We start from the raw sequence: 18443 nt of genomic DNA, 5'->3' as shown, positions 1-18443 counted from the left end.
ACTAATTATTTTTATACTTTACTTTTAAAATATCAAGATAAGCAAATAAATCTAATCTTTATGTGGTGTACGACTAGATAACTAAAAGATTCTTTTGTACACCAGGTCCTTAGACCAAACTTTCTTAGCGCAATAATCAATATATGTATATATATTAGCAATAGCTGATAATTTGAAATCTAAATATTACTAAGATTCTATCAACTAGTTTTAGATTTTAAAATGTTACATTTTTGAATTATTAAAAAATATAATTTTAATAATGAGAGTAACAAAAGTACACACAATCAGGTTACTTATTTGTAAACAAATAATAGTAGCTGTATACTTTTTCGCTTCCTAAAAAAACCCTATTTTATTTAAACTGTATAGTTTCAACGTTTTTTATTTATATGGTCTTTGTTTTCATTAAAAGATTTTTAAACTAAAAGTAATTTACTTTAAAAAAAAACATTATTAAGCACGCTATAGTTTATCTTAAAGTAGTTTTATATTTCACGTTGTTTTAATCTCAAAAAAAAAAAATTTTGAACAAAATAAGTAGTTTAGAGTAGAAAAGTTAAGATATTTTAACTTATGATATATACATCCCAACCTTTTTGTAAGTATAACTCGTAGAATTTACTAATAATATTTAATGAGAAAACATATCATGTTATTGCTTTTGTCTACTAATTAAACGTAGATTGACTAAAAAGTAAATATTCTGGAAAAATACATAGCTATTAGTTAGATTGTATATGAGAAAATATAATTTTTTATCGTCAGGTTTACACCATATGTAACGTTCGAACAAAAAGTTCTTTACCAAGGGGCGATACAGAAAACTTTGTAAGCGATTTAAAAAACCCGGATGTTTTAACCAACAAAACTAAAGTCGAAGAAATTGGATCTGGTAATAGTTATTACGATTTTTACGAAGGTAGTTCATTTGAGCAGTTTTAGTTATTTTTTATTATGCAAATAAAACTTACTTTAATTTTTTTTTCTAAAAAAACTATTCATTGTTTAATTGTTTGCAGTGAAATACACAAATTAATTCCTAGTAAAAGAAAAAATATTTACTGTTTAACTCTTGTTGCATAAATAACATTGAAACAAATGTATATTTTGTACAACCTGTTTTGTACTCTTGTGACTATATATTTTTTTACTTTAAGCAGAAATACTCCTAAATTTTATTGTTTGTAGTTACGTAAAGGATAATTTTTTATACTATTAATCTGTTTAAAATTTGTAGAAGAAGTTAGCTTTTTAATAAGAAATTCCAAACTTATATTAAAAAAACTACGTAGAACTTTGTCCTGGACAAGACGTTAAAAGGTATCCAAGTGGAGTGCAACTCGATAACCGAAAGGTTTTTTCTAAACCTAGGCACCTAGGACCAAATATTTTAAATAATTTTATTTTTGTCGATCAATAAACATTATAATGTTATTTATTATAAATTGTTATTTCTTCATCTTAACTCTCTAAAAATTAAGGTTTGATGTACTAAATGTTTCAAAATTTTTAATTTTATTAACAATACAATGTTTCACTCGCTTGAACCTTATCAAACGAGATCATCAGTTGAATAAAATCTTATTCAAATAGAATATACTTAATGTTTCAAAGATTCAGGAACAGATGAACAACATGAGTTAAAGTTTGAAATGTACAACACTACTCTAAAGAAAATTTTGGGAGATGATGATTACCAAATGTTTATAAATATTTCTGAAATTGATCCACCTCAATACTTGATGACAAAAAATCTTGAACTTTTACTAAATAGTAAACTAAGTAAAGGTAAAAGGTTGTTTCAACGCATAAGTATCATTATTCATTTTTATTTTATAAACTTGTAAAACTATATATAGTTTCACAACCGTAACTATTTTACATCTTTTAATTATCGTTAAAAGGCATCTTTATTCAAAGTACATAGTTATTTAGTTTGTATATTAAGAAGTTTTTTTTCTGTTTTAGTGAATATAAACAATATTATGTACATTTTAAACCTATAAAAATAAACCAGTTGTCAAAAAAATTATATAAAAAACGCATTAAAAATAGTTACAAACGAATACCTAAAAGCTAAATGTAGTTCAAAATAGTCTAAAGCTCATTCAAAACTTAGAAAATTATAAAAATTAGAATAGATAATGTGCCAACCAAGAGGTTATTTTGGTTATAAAAATAATTTTGTACATTACAAAAACAATAATTTAAAATATTCTAAAGTGCGCTAGTTTAAAATAGGAGCATGACAATTTTCTAGGTAAACCAGGACTTTATTATCTAACTAAGGTAACTTTTTAGACAATTACTATTACCTAAAGCTTTAGAAAACAAAATGAAATTCTGTTAATGCACTATTTTTTTAGGTTTGAAGTACAGTAAAACCGAAAATCTACACATTAAAGATATAAAGAAAATATTAGACAAACAACTGATTATTGCCCATGAATCATTTCATCCGTACTACTTTACTAATTTTGAAGCAAAAAGGTTATTTTTACCACTTTAAAAATCAGTTTGAAAACAATTGAAAAATAAAACACAAACATTACAGTATGAACTTGTTTTGAATTTATTATTATTGTTATCATTTGTTTTTATTTTATTTTTCATGCACAATTACGCATAGTCGATCTCGGCTGATAGAGGGCCTTCTATTTTTATTGTTATAATTGTTATTATTTTTATTATTATTATTATTATTATTATTATTATTATTATTATTATTATTATTATTATTATTATTATTATTATTATTATTATTATTATTATTATTGTTATTATTATTGTTATTATTATTATTATTGTTATTATTATTATTATTAATATTATTATTATTATTATTATTATTATTATTATTATTGTTATTGTTATTGTTATTGTTATTGTTATTGTTATTGTTATTGTTATTGTTATTGTTATTGTTATTATTATTATTATTATTATTATTATTATTATTATTATTATTATTATTATTATTATTATTATTATTATTATTATTATTATTATTATTATTATTATTATTATTATTATTATTATTATTATTATTATTATTATTATTATTATTATTATTATTATTATTATTATTATTATTGTTATTATTATTATTATTACTATTATTATCATTATTATTATTATCATCATTGTTAATAAAAACAAATTATATAGTAATCTTTCTTTATTCTACCAACATATGTTTCTGTGTGTCAACGAATCAACACACTTCAACTGGGTTCTGTAAAAAAATAATTACTGTAATGAGAGAATAGAAGCATAGAATAAAGTAGGTGTAGACATGTTTTCAATAAAATAAGATATTTTCTACAGATAATAGTTATTAATAAGTAAAATACTTAATATTAAATCCGACTGTTATAAAACTATACAATACTTGTGATTATTAAGTCTAAAATAAGTAAAGTAAGCTTAATTAGACAACCAAAACAACAAACCATAATATAAACAAACAACTCACGTTAATAGGAAAGATAACTAATTCAAAATTTATTGTTGTTAACTAATGAAAAATACATTCACTGCAAATAATAATTACGTCACAATGTAAATGAGGTTATTTAAACTATTTAATTTGTATTGCAAAGAACATTAATTTAGTTTTTATGTAATCTATTTTGAACAAAAATAAAACATTAACCATTAGTTAATGAATCAATAAAATTTAGTAAAACTTAACGACGGCGAAGGCAACAAAAGTCACAGAATCTCGATGTAACATGTATATTATATATTGAATGTTTGTAATGATTTAATCAAAGTTATATAGAATTAGGAAGCAGATTAAGTACGTAAATGATTTCAAATGTAAAAATCAAAAATGAAAAAATTAAATTTCAAGAAAAAAACAAAACACAAAAAAACAAAATTGTTATTGGGCTTGCAATGTACTGACCGATAATTAGTTTACAGTGACATCATAATGACCTAAATTAAATATATATTGTGTTTTTTTAATTAATAAAATAATTAATTGGTAAAGTAGGAGTCGGCTGTTTAATTTAAATATCCCATACAGATATTTTAAATACTTAATAGGTAAGTTGTGTTGTATATGAAAGTTAAAATGTAAAACAACAAGGTAGTTATATGCTAAGTATAAACCTGCAGTAATAAAAAAAAACATGTATACATGTATGAAATATACATGTATTAAAACATGTATACACCTACTTTATTCTATGCTTCTTTTCTCTCATTACAGTAATTATTTTTTTACAGAACCCAGTTGAAGTGTGTTGATTCGTTAACACACAGAAACATATGTTGGTAGAATAAAGGAAGATTACTGTATAATTTGTTTTTATTTATATTCCAGTGAAGTTACTTCACTAGGATCTTTTATTAGCAAACAATTAAATCTATATTTTGAACGGTTATTATCATTGTTATTGTTATTATTATTTTTTGTTTATTATTATTTTTTTATTATTATTACTATTACTATTATTATTGTTATTATTATTATTATTACTATTATTATGAGCTTGTTTTATAAGTTTTTAATTGTATTGCTTTTAAATTACTTTTTTTTAAATTTGACTATTTTTTTCTTTTGACTTTTGACTAAAATTTTATTGTTTTAAGAAACACAACTACAATGTTTCTATTTTAGTAAGGTTTACAATTTCAAAATCTGCATTATGATGAAAGAGAGTAATTTTGTTTCTTAAAATAATATAATTTTAATTTTAAATCTCTTTCTTGGATAGATTACTCTGTCAAATTTGTTTTTAACTCAACAGTTAAATCTTTTTCATATCATATATTTTTGTATTTACCACATTTTTCCAAAACATTATTGCTATCTGTGTAACATAACAAGTATCAGCATAATTACTTGTACCACAATAAAAGCAAAATATTTTTACCTGTGTTTAGTTTTAAAAAACCATATTTATTCTTACTTGATTACAAAATACATAAAACGTATTATAAAATATGCAACTACTTTTCAGGTGCCCTATTGATTGTTTTCTCGGCATTTACGAGACAAACAGACTGCTTTCAGAAGCAATGTCTGGTAGAAAGTGTAAATATTTAAACCCTCTCTGGAAAGAAATACTTACTCGAAGATATAAAATGCCAAAATGCGACTTCAAAAAAGCAATGCTCACGTTAATCAAGTTAGGAAACGTAAGAAACCGTTTATGACAAAAAAACATTAGTTTATTAAAATACCTTACTATAAGTTTATTAGGCCAAACCTATTTTTAGAAGAGAAAAATTTAAATTAATCAATTTTAAGTTAGTTTAAAAACAGAATCTTTATGGAAGACCGCAGACGGATGAGCAAACTAATTTAAGACTAGATTTAATTTCTCTATGGAACAAACCTGAAAATAAGCAGCTCGTAAGCTTGCTCGGAAATCAAAAACTTGATTACTTATGCTATGAACCAAAGTTAGCAATATTAAGTTATTTAACATACAATTTACATAACATTTTTTATAAAAAAGAGTTTTAATGATAAACTAGGAGTTTTTAGTAATATGAATTTCACGTAAAAAATTATTTACTTTTATTTATTGTTAATGATTATTAGTTGTTTTTTATGTGATATGTATTTATGTCAATCTAATAACAAAACACATACAACATGAAATAATAAAAAGATAAAAAACAACAAATTCATAGACTTTTCGTTGTGTTCTTAATTCTAAAAATAAAAGTTAGCAAACACAAATTGTAAAAAAAATCTGTGTGTCTTCTTTAAAAACCTCTTTTAGATCAAAACAACAAGGTTTGTAAACTTGTAGAATTTTTATTTTTCAATATAAACAATTATTTTCTTTTACAGTATTTTGATACTTATCAATATCTTACTATCACTTACAAAAACTGTTTGAAATATTTTAACTTCATATAATTGCTACAAACTGTTTTTAAGAGAATAAAAAACGCCTTTATTAATTATTAAGCTTTATATACTTTTTAAAATACACAGTGAAGGCGAGTTGACGACAATGAGCATGCATCTGAAAAACAGTTTTATCAATTCGTCATTCAACAACTTGGATCAAACTCTTCGCCTGCTCAACTTTCTACACGATCTTGCATTGCTTATTGACCGAATGGAAGCTACAGGCAGCCGATGGTTATTAGATACCGTGCTCATGCACTATATAACCGTCCTGGACAAAGCTATCGGCAAAGAAAGTTTAATATGGTCTGAGGTTGGTTAACTCATAAATAATTGTCTTATGTTTAAGATTTTAGTATTATTAAGAAATTTATACGCATTGTTTATTTATTCTACTACATATATAAGTTTATACTTAACTTTTTGTACTCGCTTGATTATATGGTTCTAATTGTATATATATTAATAATCCCAGTAATAAAATATTTAATTGAGAATACCTTGAAACATTTAGGTAAAAACTAAAGATGAACTAAAAAAATTGGAAAGTATGTTGCTTTTGAACGACAGATATTTTGGTGAAGCAATCAACTTTATACTTGATAGAACACATAATTACCAATCATATAACCATGATCAACTTGATATTGAAATGGCAACATTAGATGGTGAATATTTGTTGGTTTTCTTATCCTAGCAAAAATGTATTAGTACTTTAAAAAACATTTTTTGAGTGGTACTAATAATTTTTTGAAATTCTATTTGTTATACTAATTTGTTTAGGTTAGACAGTAAAACAAAGAAACTTGTATAGTTTTTAAAACGTTTTTGAATATGGGTAATCTCTATGCACTAAGTTGCAAATGGTATATAAATACGTTTAAAACCTTCCTATAAAAGTATATAGAGATTAAAGTTATTCATTTTTTATTACAGTTTATAAGATTTTTTTTTTTCAAACGTGCAGGTTGTTTAGAAGAGTTCAGAAATCTAAGATTATTTTTGATATAATGATTGAGTCTTGTAACTGCTCTTAAAACAATTTTTCATATAAAATTTCTAGTTGCTAAAACTAAGTTTAAAAGTTTATTATACAAATACTTTCAGATGAAAAATAAAACTATTGCATTAAAAAATTCTAATGAAGTTTAGAATATTAATTTGAATACATTTAGGTGAATCTAGGAAGTTTGAATTTGATAATTCTGAAATTTGGGCTAACTTGACAGGAGCAAATGAAACTAAATTCAAAGGTAGGTTAAAAACTATCAACTATAAAAATCTGTTAACTTCTTACAAATCAATAAATTAAAGACATTAAGTAAAGAATAATCAACTAATCATTTAAATATGTAAAAGTCTTCTCTAACTTAACTATCATTTTAGATATTTAACTTTTCTGCCTAATAGCACAATTAAAATTTAGTTTCAAAAAAATATATCACTGTCTATTTTCTTTATTAGTTTATAAAACAACATGCATAACAGTTATTATAACTCATTACAAAAATTGGAAAAAGTTTTTGAATGAGGCTGGTTACAATTCAGACTTTTTTGGTGGAAACAGAAAAATAATTGGAAATGGAGGTATAATTGCTATAACAACGATGAGAAATCAAAGCAAAGAATCTGTTCCTGTAAAGTACAAGTAAGAGTCTAAATGAATTAATTTCAGTTTATGTATTTTTATTTATAAGGTATATTTAAAACCGTTATAGAAAAACGATTAAACATTAACAACAGGATGAAGTTTTCAACGGCTGATTTGCCAGAGTCTGAAAACTACCAAGGCAGATGCGTCAGCTGCCAGTACTTAGATGCGGATCAGAAGTCGTGGAAGGGACACGGATGCAGCGTGGAAATGGTGAATGAGGAGGGAGTGACCTGCAACTGCAACCACACCACCAACTTTGCCACTTTCATGTCACCTTGGAAACCAACTTACAAGAAGACTGATGAGCAGAAGAAGGTATTTTTGTTTTCTGATAATTTTTGGAAGATGTTTCTTAAACTTTTATCATATAAAAACAAAGCACACAAAAATACATGATATATTTAACAGTTATTTTTAAAGCCTTTTAACTGCGACTTGTACGACTAGTTCAAAGGATGTATTTAAGTTTGATAAATTTCTTCATTTGTAGCTTTTAAACGTGGTAGAATACATTGGTTCGACGCTCACTATATTCAGTCTAATAATCACGCTTTCAATATTCTTTGTGGTCAGAAAGCATGTAAAGAATGACAGAATGGTTGCTCATGCCAACCTGTCCGTAGCCCTACTTTGTCTTCATCTCGTTCAAGTTTGTAATATTTGTAAAAATAAAAAGGTTTGAGTTATCATACTTAAGCTTTTTATTTACTTTCAACTTAAAGTTTCTACTGAATTCAAATTTATGACGAAGTTTTAAGTGTATTTTTAACTTCGGTCTTCTAATTAATCACAGTCAACTAATAAAAACTTATAAATATTTATTAATTTTATCAAAACACACAGATAGTATCAGAAATAGCACTGAAGAACGATATGCACTGCTTTTTAGTTACTGCTTTGTCTCATTTGTTTGTTCTGTCCACTTTCATGTGGATGTTTGTGGAAGGAATATTTCTTTATTTGTACGTTGTGCAGGTAAGATTAACTTTAGTTTAGTTATGTATTTAGGTGGGTTTTTTTTAAACTGATGTCATTGGTTATTAAAATGTTTTTATTTTCTACGTTTAACAAACGGTAATGAATTTAACTATAGCATAAAATTTGATACTTACTATTTAGGTTTTTTTATTATAATGAAAGCTAGTAGTGATAGGACAAAACAAATATAAACAAATCAGGTTTTCATACACTCTCGTCTGGACAACAAAGTGTGGATGTATTTGTTAGGATGGGGAGTCCGTTGATAATTGTTGGGGCTTCTGCGTCAATTGGTATGATGAGTGAAAACTATATCGAGCCAAGAGATGAGGATAAATGCTCCGGAGAAGGCGAAGTTTTATTCTATCCGCAAGGTAAAAATTTAAAAAAATTGTTTTTACTGTTTTTAGTAGTTCTATCTACAAATAAAGCTCCTATTGTTAAAATGTTGTCAAAAGTAGCCAGTATAAGTTTGATATTAAATTTGTACATACGTAAAAAACTAACTCTACGAATTTAACAGCTGTCTTCAATCAAAAAGTGTCTGAACAATTAAATGTAGAAAATTGTTAAACTACGATTTAATTTATGAAATCTAGTTTTAGATTTTTTGAATTTCTTAGATGAGTTTTGCTGTTTTATTTTTGTCTAAATATAAATCTATTTTATGTTAACTTTTTTCTTTTCAAAACTGCTTACTTTTAAAGACTACTAAGCTCTTGATAAACTAATATTTTCTAAAAATAGACTTTAGTAGCTAAGCTAGTCATATAGTAGTTTTATTAAGTTAACTATAAAACATAGTTTTTTTTTGTTTGAAATGAATTGTTATTATTTAAATAACGTATTTAGAAGAGTTAATTTATGTTACAATTATATTTTTTATATAGAAGGCAAAACAAACGTCAACTAAAAGTATTTTCCATGTACACTAACTGTGCATTGGTGTTTACCGTGTATACCACTACACTTTATATTATATCTAAATACAAATTAACTTTTACGTTTACTTTCTTATAAATGTATTAATTGCACTTTTAATTGAGTTACTTTATGTAAATGTCTTTGTGTTTTGGTATCTAACAAACCTTCTCAAACAACTGTATATTTTTATTATTAGTAAAATAATTCTTAACAATGTTAAACTTTTGAATAGGAAAGCCGCAAGAAGGAAAATACAAGATTTGTTGGTTGAGTTCGCAATCAGGTATGAACTGGAGCTTTCTTGGTCCTGCCCTATTTATCATTACCTTTAACTTCTTCATTCTCGCAAAAGTAGTACAGGTAATACAAAAGTCAAAACTCTTAGTAGTACTTGACTTTATTAGCAATACCTATATTCAACAAGATATTATTTTATCAAACAAGAGAAGGCTATCTAAAAAATCTAAATCTTTATTGTATTGAAATAAAAACATAAGTGGTTATAAAATTTGATTTACTATAAAAGTTCATAAATGATATTTCACAAAAACATTTATACACAAAACAGCGAAATCTTAAACTAAAAATTGATAAGCACGAAAATACTAAACTCCACTTCATATAAAAAGTACATTAACAGATAAGAAACAGTTTGTTTTTGCGGTAACAAATTTCAACAAGCTTAAAACGTTATGTTTAGTTGATAAATAAATTCTTAGGTAGCTTATTGAAAAATCAATTTAACATAAGTTTTAGCAAGCTTCGTACAAAATATAAAATACCTTGTTTCATTAGGTATAACCACAATGATTTATTTTTGATATTAATTATGTTTATGGTCTTAAATACATTGTTTCGAAGTACTTAGTAAACTGACTGCTTAACTTACGGGTAGCTTACAGTACTAAAGTTAATATTGGTTTTAATTAAAGCAACTTGTTCCTAAATTATAAATAAAACACACTTTGAATTAGTTTTTATTATCAAATAGTTATTATCAAAACTAAAGAAAGAAATTGTAATAGATAAGATAATGGTCTATTATAATTTAATTCATGCAAAATACTTACAACCTTAACAAAGTATAATTTATTCTGTACTAGACACGATTACTTTCTTCTATGTAGATTACACTTCATAAGCATTGATATTGCATTGATCATGCGAATTTCATCGAGACTTAAGACAGCATACTGCTTGCAGCAGATTTAACCACTAACTCGTATTTTAAAGACAAACGCCGATATATACGCATCGGAATAAAATTAAATCCTTCTAATAAACAATGTTGTATTGGAAATTGAGAAAACTGTTTTGAGAAAGCTTATCGTTGCTTTTATTGTTACAAAAAATTCCATATTTATACACACGCTTTGAAATTATAAAATAAAATGTTGATTTCAATACAAGGTTACAATGGTAACTTTTATACAACTATTATGTTTATGAGTACTAATACTTTCCTAATATATCCAATAATGAAAGTGTTATGCTTTTTTAACTGTAAACACTAGTTCAAATCCGTATTAAATTAAAAGAAGTATGTATATGTATATATACACTGTTTTTAAAACTCACTATTCAAATATACTACATAGTAAACTTGTTTTACACACCAGGTCCTTATAAAAATGTCGAAGCGAAAAAACAATGTTGCTGGTTTCAAGGCGAGTAGCAACGTGGGAGTGTCGAAGAGGCCTTACAGCAGTACATTCACGTCACAGACGTCATCGACAGCAACTTCACATTCTTCCATGAATTCAAAAAATGCAATAAAATGGACAGTTTGCATGGAAGTAATAACAAGTACTGGTTTTTGTTTTAGTTTTTAAAGAATTTATTTCAATTAACAGATAATCAAAATATTTCTTACATTTTATTCATTTTCATATAATTTATTAAGAGAGTAACTATTACTTAATTACTTATCGGTAGTTTTTTTAAGACAAATTTAGTTTTAAACATTTTAATAATCCTTTATTAGATATTTTAAATGCAAACCAGTTTTTTCTTTAGCTGAATCTTTTTTTAATTTGATTTAACAAAAACGAGTTGGTAATTATTTATAAAAAATTTACTTTCATTGAAAACAAATAGGATTTTTAATAAGATTTTAAAAGTTGCATATATCATAAACAAACATTTTTCAATTGGTTTTGCTTCAAATTTACATAGCTTAGAGAACTGGACATTTTTTAGCTTTCCAAGTAGTAATATTTATTTAATTGTTATAACAACACAACCAAAATATTTACGTAAAAATTGGTTAAATTAAAGTAGTTTTTCTAAACTTTAAGACAACTTTTTAGATCGTCTTCACAAGGAAAAAAAAGTATTTCACAAAACAATTTGATAGATGAAAACTACCAAAACGAAAACAATAGTTCGGAGTTAATTAAAGACGTTGGAACCGGCGTTAAGGGTTAGAAATTAATTTTTTTTAAATCTTTGTAATTAAATATTGGTTAAAGACAAAAAATGTATTAAAATAATTTTGAATCGCTTTATCTAATAAAATCACAACATGCATTAATATTAGAATAAGAAACTGGTTATTCAAAGGCAAAATATCTTTTTTAAATGTTTTGGTTTAGTTAAGAAAAAATAATAATATTTTAGTGAAACAAGTTTAATGGTAAAATAAAACTTTTTTTATAGTATTTAGAAATTGATATACTTATTTTTATTTAAAAACTTGAAGACTTTAATTCCTTAGTATTAATATTTTTTTTAAACAGCTGTTAAATATAGTTTGCATAAAAACTTTAACTTTAGATATTAAACATTACCAGCATAAATATGTCAATACTACACATTATAAGTAGTTTTAATCTATTTATTAAAATAGTAATAGATAGTTTTGTTAGTTTTTGTTCTTACAGTTACTAAAAGTATATATAGCTGTCGTAAGATAATAATTATTGAATGAATACACAAAACATTTAGGCGCATTTGTTTTGCTACCGTTGTTGGGTATACCATGGATTTTAGGTTTATTAGTGTGGACCAGTTTTTTCGCAACTCTTATATTTGTGATTGTGAACTCTCTACAAGGGGTAGCAATATTCATCGTATATTGTATCTTCAATGGCGAGGTTTACTCAAATTAAGTTTTGATACTCTTACAAAGCGTTAATAAAATATCAAATTGAATAAGTCATTAAAAAAAATTCAAAAATAAAAAGATTACAAATGTTCGTTACCGCCTATGTTAAGTTTTTTTTATAATTGAATTTTGTACAATTTTCAATTTTTTAATCTAAATTTATTTTAAAATTAAAATTAAAAACTACCTCAGTTCTTTTTATTACATTTTCGTCATTAAAATATATTAAAAACAAAAAGGTAAGACGAGCTATCACTAGACGAAAAGCAATGATCAAGGCATCTCAAATAAGCCAAGGAAGGGGAAGAATGACGAGCACCAGCAGTTCTAAGGGAAAGTTTTTTAGATCTTGGAGAAGAAGAAGTACAAATGTCTCCACCATACCACTTAGCGGATAATACTTTTTGTACTTATAAACCCTAACACACCAATATGCTGCTATAAAAGTACTTAATATCGTTGACAGTACAATTTATGTTTATAAAAACTGAAAAATTACTTGTTATTCTCAAAAACGTGTGTCAAAAATAGTTATGATATAAATTAATAAAAGATTCATAAATAAGTAATTACAAAATAATTCAATGACTAAAGTAGAGAGATTTATTTTATTAAAATAACAAATAAGAAGTCTTATCTGATTCTTTTACATTTAAAATACTTATTAAACTTCGAAATATTCACTTAAATTAATTTCATTAGAATAATCGTCTAATAAAAACTTTTTTCACATATTTGCGACATAAAATAAAGTATTTTTGCTTGTTTTTTACGGCATAAATAAGTATATTTAAATATAGTACATACAAAGTGTGACACACAACTTTGTTTCAAGTTAGTTCATTATAGAGTTGTGTTAAAATTTAAGTAAGCTAAAATTCTGGTGTTTTTGTCTAAACAAAAGTTTTATTTGTTTTAAAGTATTATAATTAACTTTTTGTATAAAATTTATACTTCTTCAAAATATACATTAAGAATTATCAAGTTAAGTTAGATTTAAACATTTTAACGACTTTTATTTTTAGATAACCCCTTGTGATTATTAGCATTAACATTTTACTTCATATTTTAATTAAAATACTATAACAGCTGGTTTTTCTTTGTTTACAGAACTTTTATGGGTTAATCTTAATTAGAAGAATGATTCTAATTTGAGATATTCAACAAAAAAAAACCTCTTATTTTTGTGTACAAAATTTTCAGGTACCACAGATTCTTGCTTATAGCCTTATCTTGTTTTATTTTACGAAAAAGTTTTGCCAAAGCATTTATTTTACTAAAAGCCTAAATAGTACAATAAGTTGAGTATAGTATAATTATTGAACAAATAGTAATACTGTACGTCGTACAAATTCCGATATATTTTATGATAACTATATTCTAAGAAAAAATATTTAAACATGGCATGTATATTTCTTAACTATGTTTAGCTCTAACTGTTGTAAAGTCAAAAAAACACTTTCTTTATTTTATTTATAAAAAGTAGAGAGTTTTTTTTAATATTTTTTCCCTAGATTTTCATCTGGCTTTAAAACAACTTAACTTACTTCACATATTTGATGTTTTAGGTATGAAATATACCATTTTTAAAATTTACTATTACATTAAAAATTGCAAATTTCATTAAATTCTTGTAAGAAAAAAAAAAAATCAATAAACTTAAATTTTAGTATATAAGGTTGATAGTTTGAATACACAAAATAAACTATACCATTGAAAAAATGTTTAAATCAGTAGGCTTCAAGCTAATCACCCCAATGTTTTCTTTATAATGTACTCCATAATATAAAGTGTAAGTTTCAATATTAGATTTAAACATAGCCGGTACTTTTTTGCTCCAAAACCAAGATATCTAGTGTAAATGTCAAAGTGTAGGTGTCAAATTAAGATTCATGGACACTTAAAAAATGTTATGCTCCCAAAAACTAATTTTGTGTGCACTAAGATGCATCTATTACCCTGACCTTTGAGTTAGGCTTAGCTTACAACTTTGTGCGTGGCAAACCAAAAAAAAAAAACAGCACAAAAAATAGCTTACTGCCAGTGAGAGCAAAAAAAAAAACCCTGCTTTTTTTTGGTTTTTTATACGTATAACAAGGCGGTCATTTTTCGTTTTCAGTTAGCTTTGTTTTGAAGAATTTTATCCAAAGAGTTTTTTATAAAAAAATAATCTTTTTACTTTATAAAAACAATTAATTTCAAATTAATTGTAAATTGTTTGTCTTTTAATGAATGAAGAAAACAAAAATAGTAAAAAAAAGACTACTTTATTTAAAATTTATCTTCTTCTAGAACAGGGGTCGGCACGCAGTTGGTGCTTGCGGGCCAAATTACAAGTTTCCAAAGTTTTTCCGGGCCGCTGTTTTAGTTTTAGTAACATTTTAATAATATTTTGGTTTTAGTTAACTAATTTAAATATTTACTTCTAAACATAGTTTTTGCGTCTCAAATAGTTTACACTCTTTAAAAAACTCAGTAATTAGTAAACTAAATAAAATAAATACCTATTTGTGTTGTAGAAAACTAAAAAAAATTTTATAACATAATAAATAAAATACCTTATTAGTAACTAATTATAATTCTACATGGTTGCCACTTTAAAAGCAAAAATGTCTGAGTTATATCAAACCAGCCTAAGTTTATTAAAAGTTGAAAAAGCTAAATTCTTGTTGTTAATCAAGCTTAAATACCTATTTAAAATATCATCGCTATAAAAAATTACACGATATGTAAAATCACAAAAAATAATTACAATTAATAAACTACATTACAGTCATAAAAACCTTTCTGAAAGTTCAAAGATTTATTCAAAATGTTTAAATTATAAGTTTCACACACACATGAGTTTTTTAAAAATGTCTTAAACAGGTTTAAGCTAGTCTGAGTTTTTCAATCTTTTAAACTAGCCTGTTTGTTTGGCAACCTTGTTTGTCTAAATAAAGTTCACAAAATAAAAAAATAACTAAGTTTGTTAACAGTGGAATATTTACCAAAATTATTATAAGTCAGTTTGAATGGACATTTAGGTTTATAAAACATTTTAACAGAAGTATAAAAGTTTATTAAGTCATTAATGAAGTAAAAAAACTTATTTTTTATTGAGCGTTATACCAATTTTTTATCTGCAATAAAGATATTGCATTTAAAAAGAATAAATATTAAATATAGGACGAGCTATAAGAATTAAAAAACGTTACTTAGGAGCTATTGCGATAAACGAACAAAATAAAACAAATTGCTAAAGTGAGTTCCAACAAAGCAAAACTGATCGAAGAAATTGTTAAGGCAATTTGTAAAGAAGTAAAGTAATTACCAAAAAGAAGATACCGTTTAGAATTTTTATTTATTTTTAATTAATTTATGTTGCCGGTAGTAAAATATTTTTGTTTATTACTTTAATGACAACAATAAGTCGTGTTTAGGAAATGCCTGAAGATTATAAAGCTGCATAAATCAAATTAGGACTTAATCAATCTGTTAAGATAAGAGCACTTATTCAACAAATATTGCTTATATAAGAATTTTTATTAGAGGTGTTTATATTAGCTTTGAAATTTTAGAAAAATTTGTTAAGTTTAGTTCCAATGCAAAGCACAACAATAGGTAAATACATTCTAAAAGCAAAGGTGCAATGCACCAATATAAAGTTTTTTTAAGTTCAACTTTTTTCTTCTATTTTCAGTACAAAATTAAATTAAAGGTAAAAAAATGTCTTAAATAATATATCGATATTAAAAAAAAAACTTTTAAGCTACTTTAGATGTGTTTTTATAAAAAAACATTTAAATGGTAGATTTTTTGTGTCAAATCGAAATTTCATTTCTTTACATGTAGAAATTATTTGTAGTTCAAAGTTTTCTTAAAAATTCTCAAATTCAAGCTTTTTCCAGATTTTTTAAGCATATATTGTCAAATTTTAAGCTTTTCAGGGATTCAAGTTTTTTGGCAACACTAATTGTTCACGTTTATATGTATACAGTAATATAAATACTACTTCAAATTATATCAGCTGCAAAACTTAAAACTTAACATATATTATAATTCAAACCAACACTGTTAATTGAACAAAACATACATCATAAATTTGGTTTGCCACTCTTTAAAGCAAAAAAGCCAGCCTGATAAACAAAAAGTAGCCTGATATTTTCGTATACAAAAAGCAATTCAGGCCAAAAACTAAAAAAATGACTAAATTTACCTAATATTTGAAGTCTTCAAACAGTCATAGTCTGAGTGTGTGGCTATGTTAAGTTGTTTATTTGCTTTAATTAAAACTATTTTGATAAACAATGAACAAACTTAAAAACTTACTATTCCTAAATCTAGTTTATTAAATACTATTATATAGGTAGTTGAAAAAAACAGAATTTGTATATATTAGTATGCAACGCATAAAAATTAACTTAATATGCAAAACAACATTGTTTGAAAAATGTAAATGTATACCTAATAAAAACTATCTTAATTTATGTCATGTATATTGTTTCAAATGTGTTTGTACACACTTAGATATTACATGTAGAAACAATAATGTTAGAAATGTATGCATAAACTAACCCTTATCTAACTTTTATATTAAATAAAAAGTGGTTTAAAATATGAGAATGTTTGTATACTGGTGTACATAAGAATTAATTTGAAATGCAAAGAAAACTAATAAAAAATCAAAATGTTTCAAAACTAAAATCAAATAAACCTTAGTTCTTATTATTATATTAATTTAATTTTTTTTGTGCACGCTGAAACTCTTTTAAATAAACTTAGGTATAAAAAGGATTTAAAAAGAATACCAAAACTGTAAAGAAATGACATTTTAGTTAACTGTTGTACATTACTTTTGTACTAAATGGAAAACATGTGCATCTAGTTTATTTGCTAAAAAGGTATCAACAACTAATTTACTAAATCTGAGCACTCTTTCCACTCTTTTTTCAGATAATTACTTGCTGTTGTAAAAAGAAAGTTATTATTAAACTGAGAAAAAAAACCCTGCTAGAATGCTAATCTGTCTTTTTAACATTTTTAACCTAAAGTAGTAAAGTATTTTAATTATTTTTAAATTTTATACGGGGACTTAAAACAAAATTAATCAAATTAAAACAAGTTACTGAAAAAAATTTAACTTGATAATATTTTTTTGGTCAGCGGGCCACAAATTTTTTTTTGCAGGCCGCATTCCATACAAAAAAAAAACGTGCTCGCGGGCCGCAGTTTTCCGACCCCTGTTCTAGAAGATATAAGAAATTTGATTTTATTAAAATGAAGCTTGTTGTAAAAACAGGTGCTGACTTTCTTAGAGATGAAATGCTAGGTGCAGCTGTAAGAAGAACTAAAATTACTCCGACTGACTTATCAGCAATTGTTCCTGTTATAGTTAATGTTATTGGTAGAAATATAAACTCTGTCAATATAAGTTAAGCATATGTTGCAAGACATTATAAGGGCTCAGTAATGGACAGCAGTTAAAAATATTATAGCCCATTGGGACAACGAAACTATTCCAACAACGGATGGCAACTCAAAGGAAAAACGCTAGTCAGTTTCTGTCTCAATCAACAGAATAATAATAATAATAATAATAACTAAAAAAATTCACTTTATATAAAAAAGTGTAACATAGCAATAGCTATCAGTACTTTTTTGTTTGAAAAATAAAATATACAAATGAATGATAATTTTATTTTGTAAATAAATACCATTTGATACTAAAAAATAAAACAGTTTTATTCATTATCAATTCGGAGCTTTTCGTTTTACTTCCATCAAACTTTATTAAGAATGAAAAATGATTTAGTAATTAGTTTTGCAATAAGTTTATAACTTGTAATATAATGACGTACAAAATAGATATTTTAGTTTTCAAATAGCTAATAACTCTAGATAGTAAATATGCTAACTAA

At 24.8% G+C, this 18443-nt stretch overlaps 2 protein-coding genes across 2 annotated transcripts; both read left to right on the top strand.

The window, feature by feature from the left end:
* The first annotated feature begins 1745 nt into the window (after positions 1 to 1745).
* LOC145842876 (uncharacterized) lies at positions 1746 to 5172 on the top strand. The gene is made up of 3 exons (XM_082950353.1): positions 1746 to 1791; positions 2370 to 2493; positions 4977 to 5172. Exons 1-3 carry the CDS (start codon positions 1746 to 1748, stop codon positions 5170 to 5172), a joined length of 366 nt encoding a protein of 121 aa, XP_082806479.1.
* Positions 5173 to 6092: 920 nt separating this feature from the next.
* LOC145842875 (adhesion G-protein coupled receptor G1-like) lies at positions 6093 to 8842 on the top strand. Its single transcript, XM_082950352.1, has 8 exons — positions 6093 to 6194; positions 6396 to 6549; positions 7057 to 7134; positions 7370 to 7529; positions 7625 to 7850; positions 8026 to 8184; positions 8379 to 8510; positions 8714 to 8842. Exons 1-8 carry the CDS (start codon positions 6093 to 6095, stop codon positions 8777 to 8779), a joined length of 1077 nt encoding a protein of 358 aa, XP_082806478.1. The 3' UTR covers positions 8780 to 8842.
* Positions 8843 to 18443: the final 9601 nt, after the last annotated feature.

This window comes from Thalia democratica, chromosome 8 (genome assembly GCF_965202585.1).
Source record: "Thalia democratica chromosome 8, ktThaDemo2.hap1.1, whole genome shotgun sequence".
Taxonomy (NCBI): Eukaryota; Metazoa; Chordata; class Thaliacea; order Salpida; family Salpidae; genus Thalia; species Thalia democratica.
The sequence above is the reverse complement of the archived record's forward strand: the minus strand, read 5'-3'. Positions and strand labels throughout refer to the sequence as shown.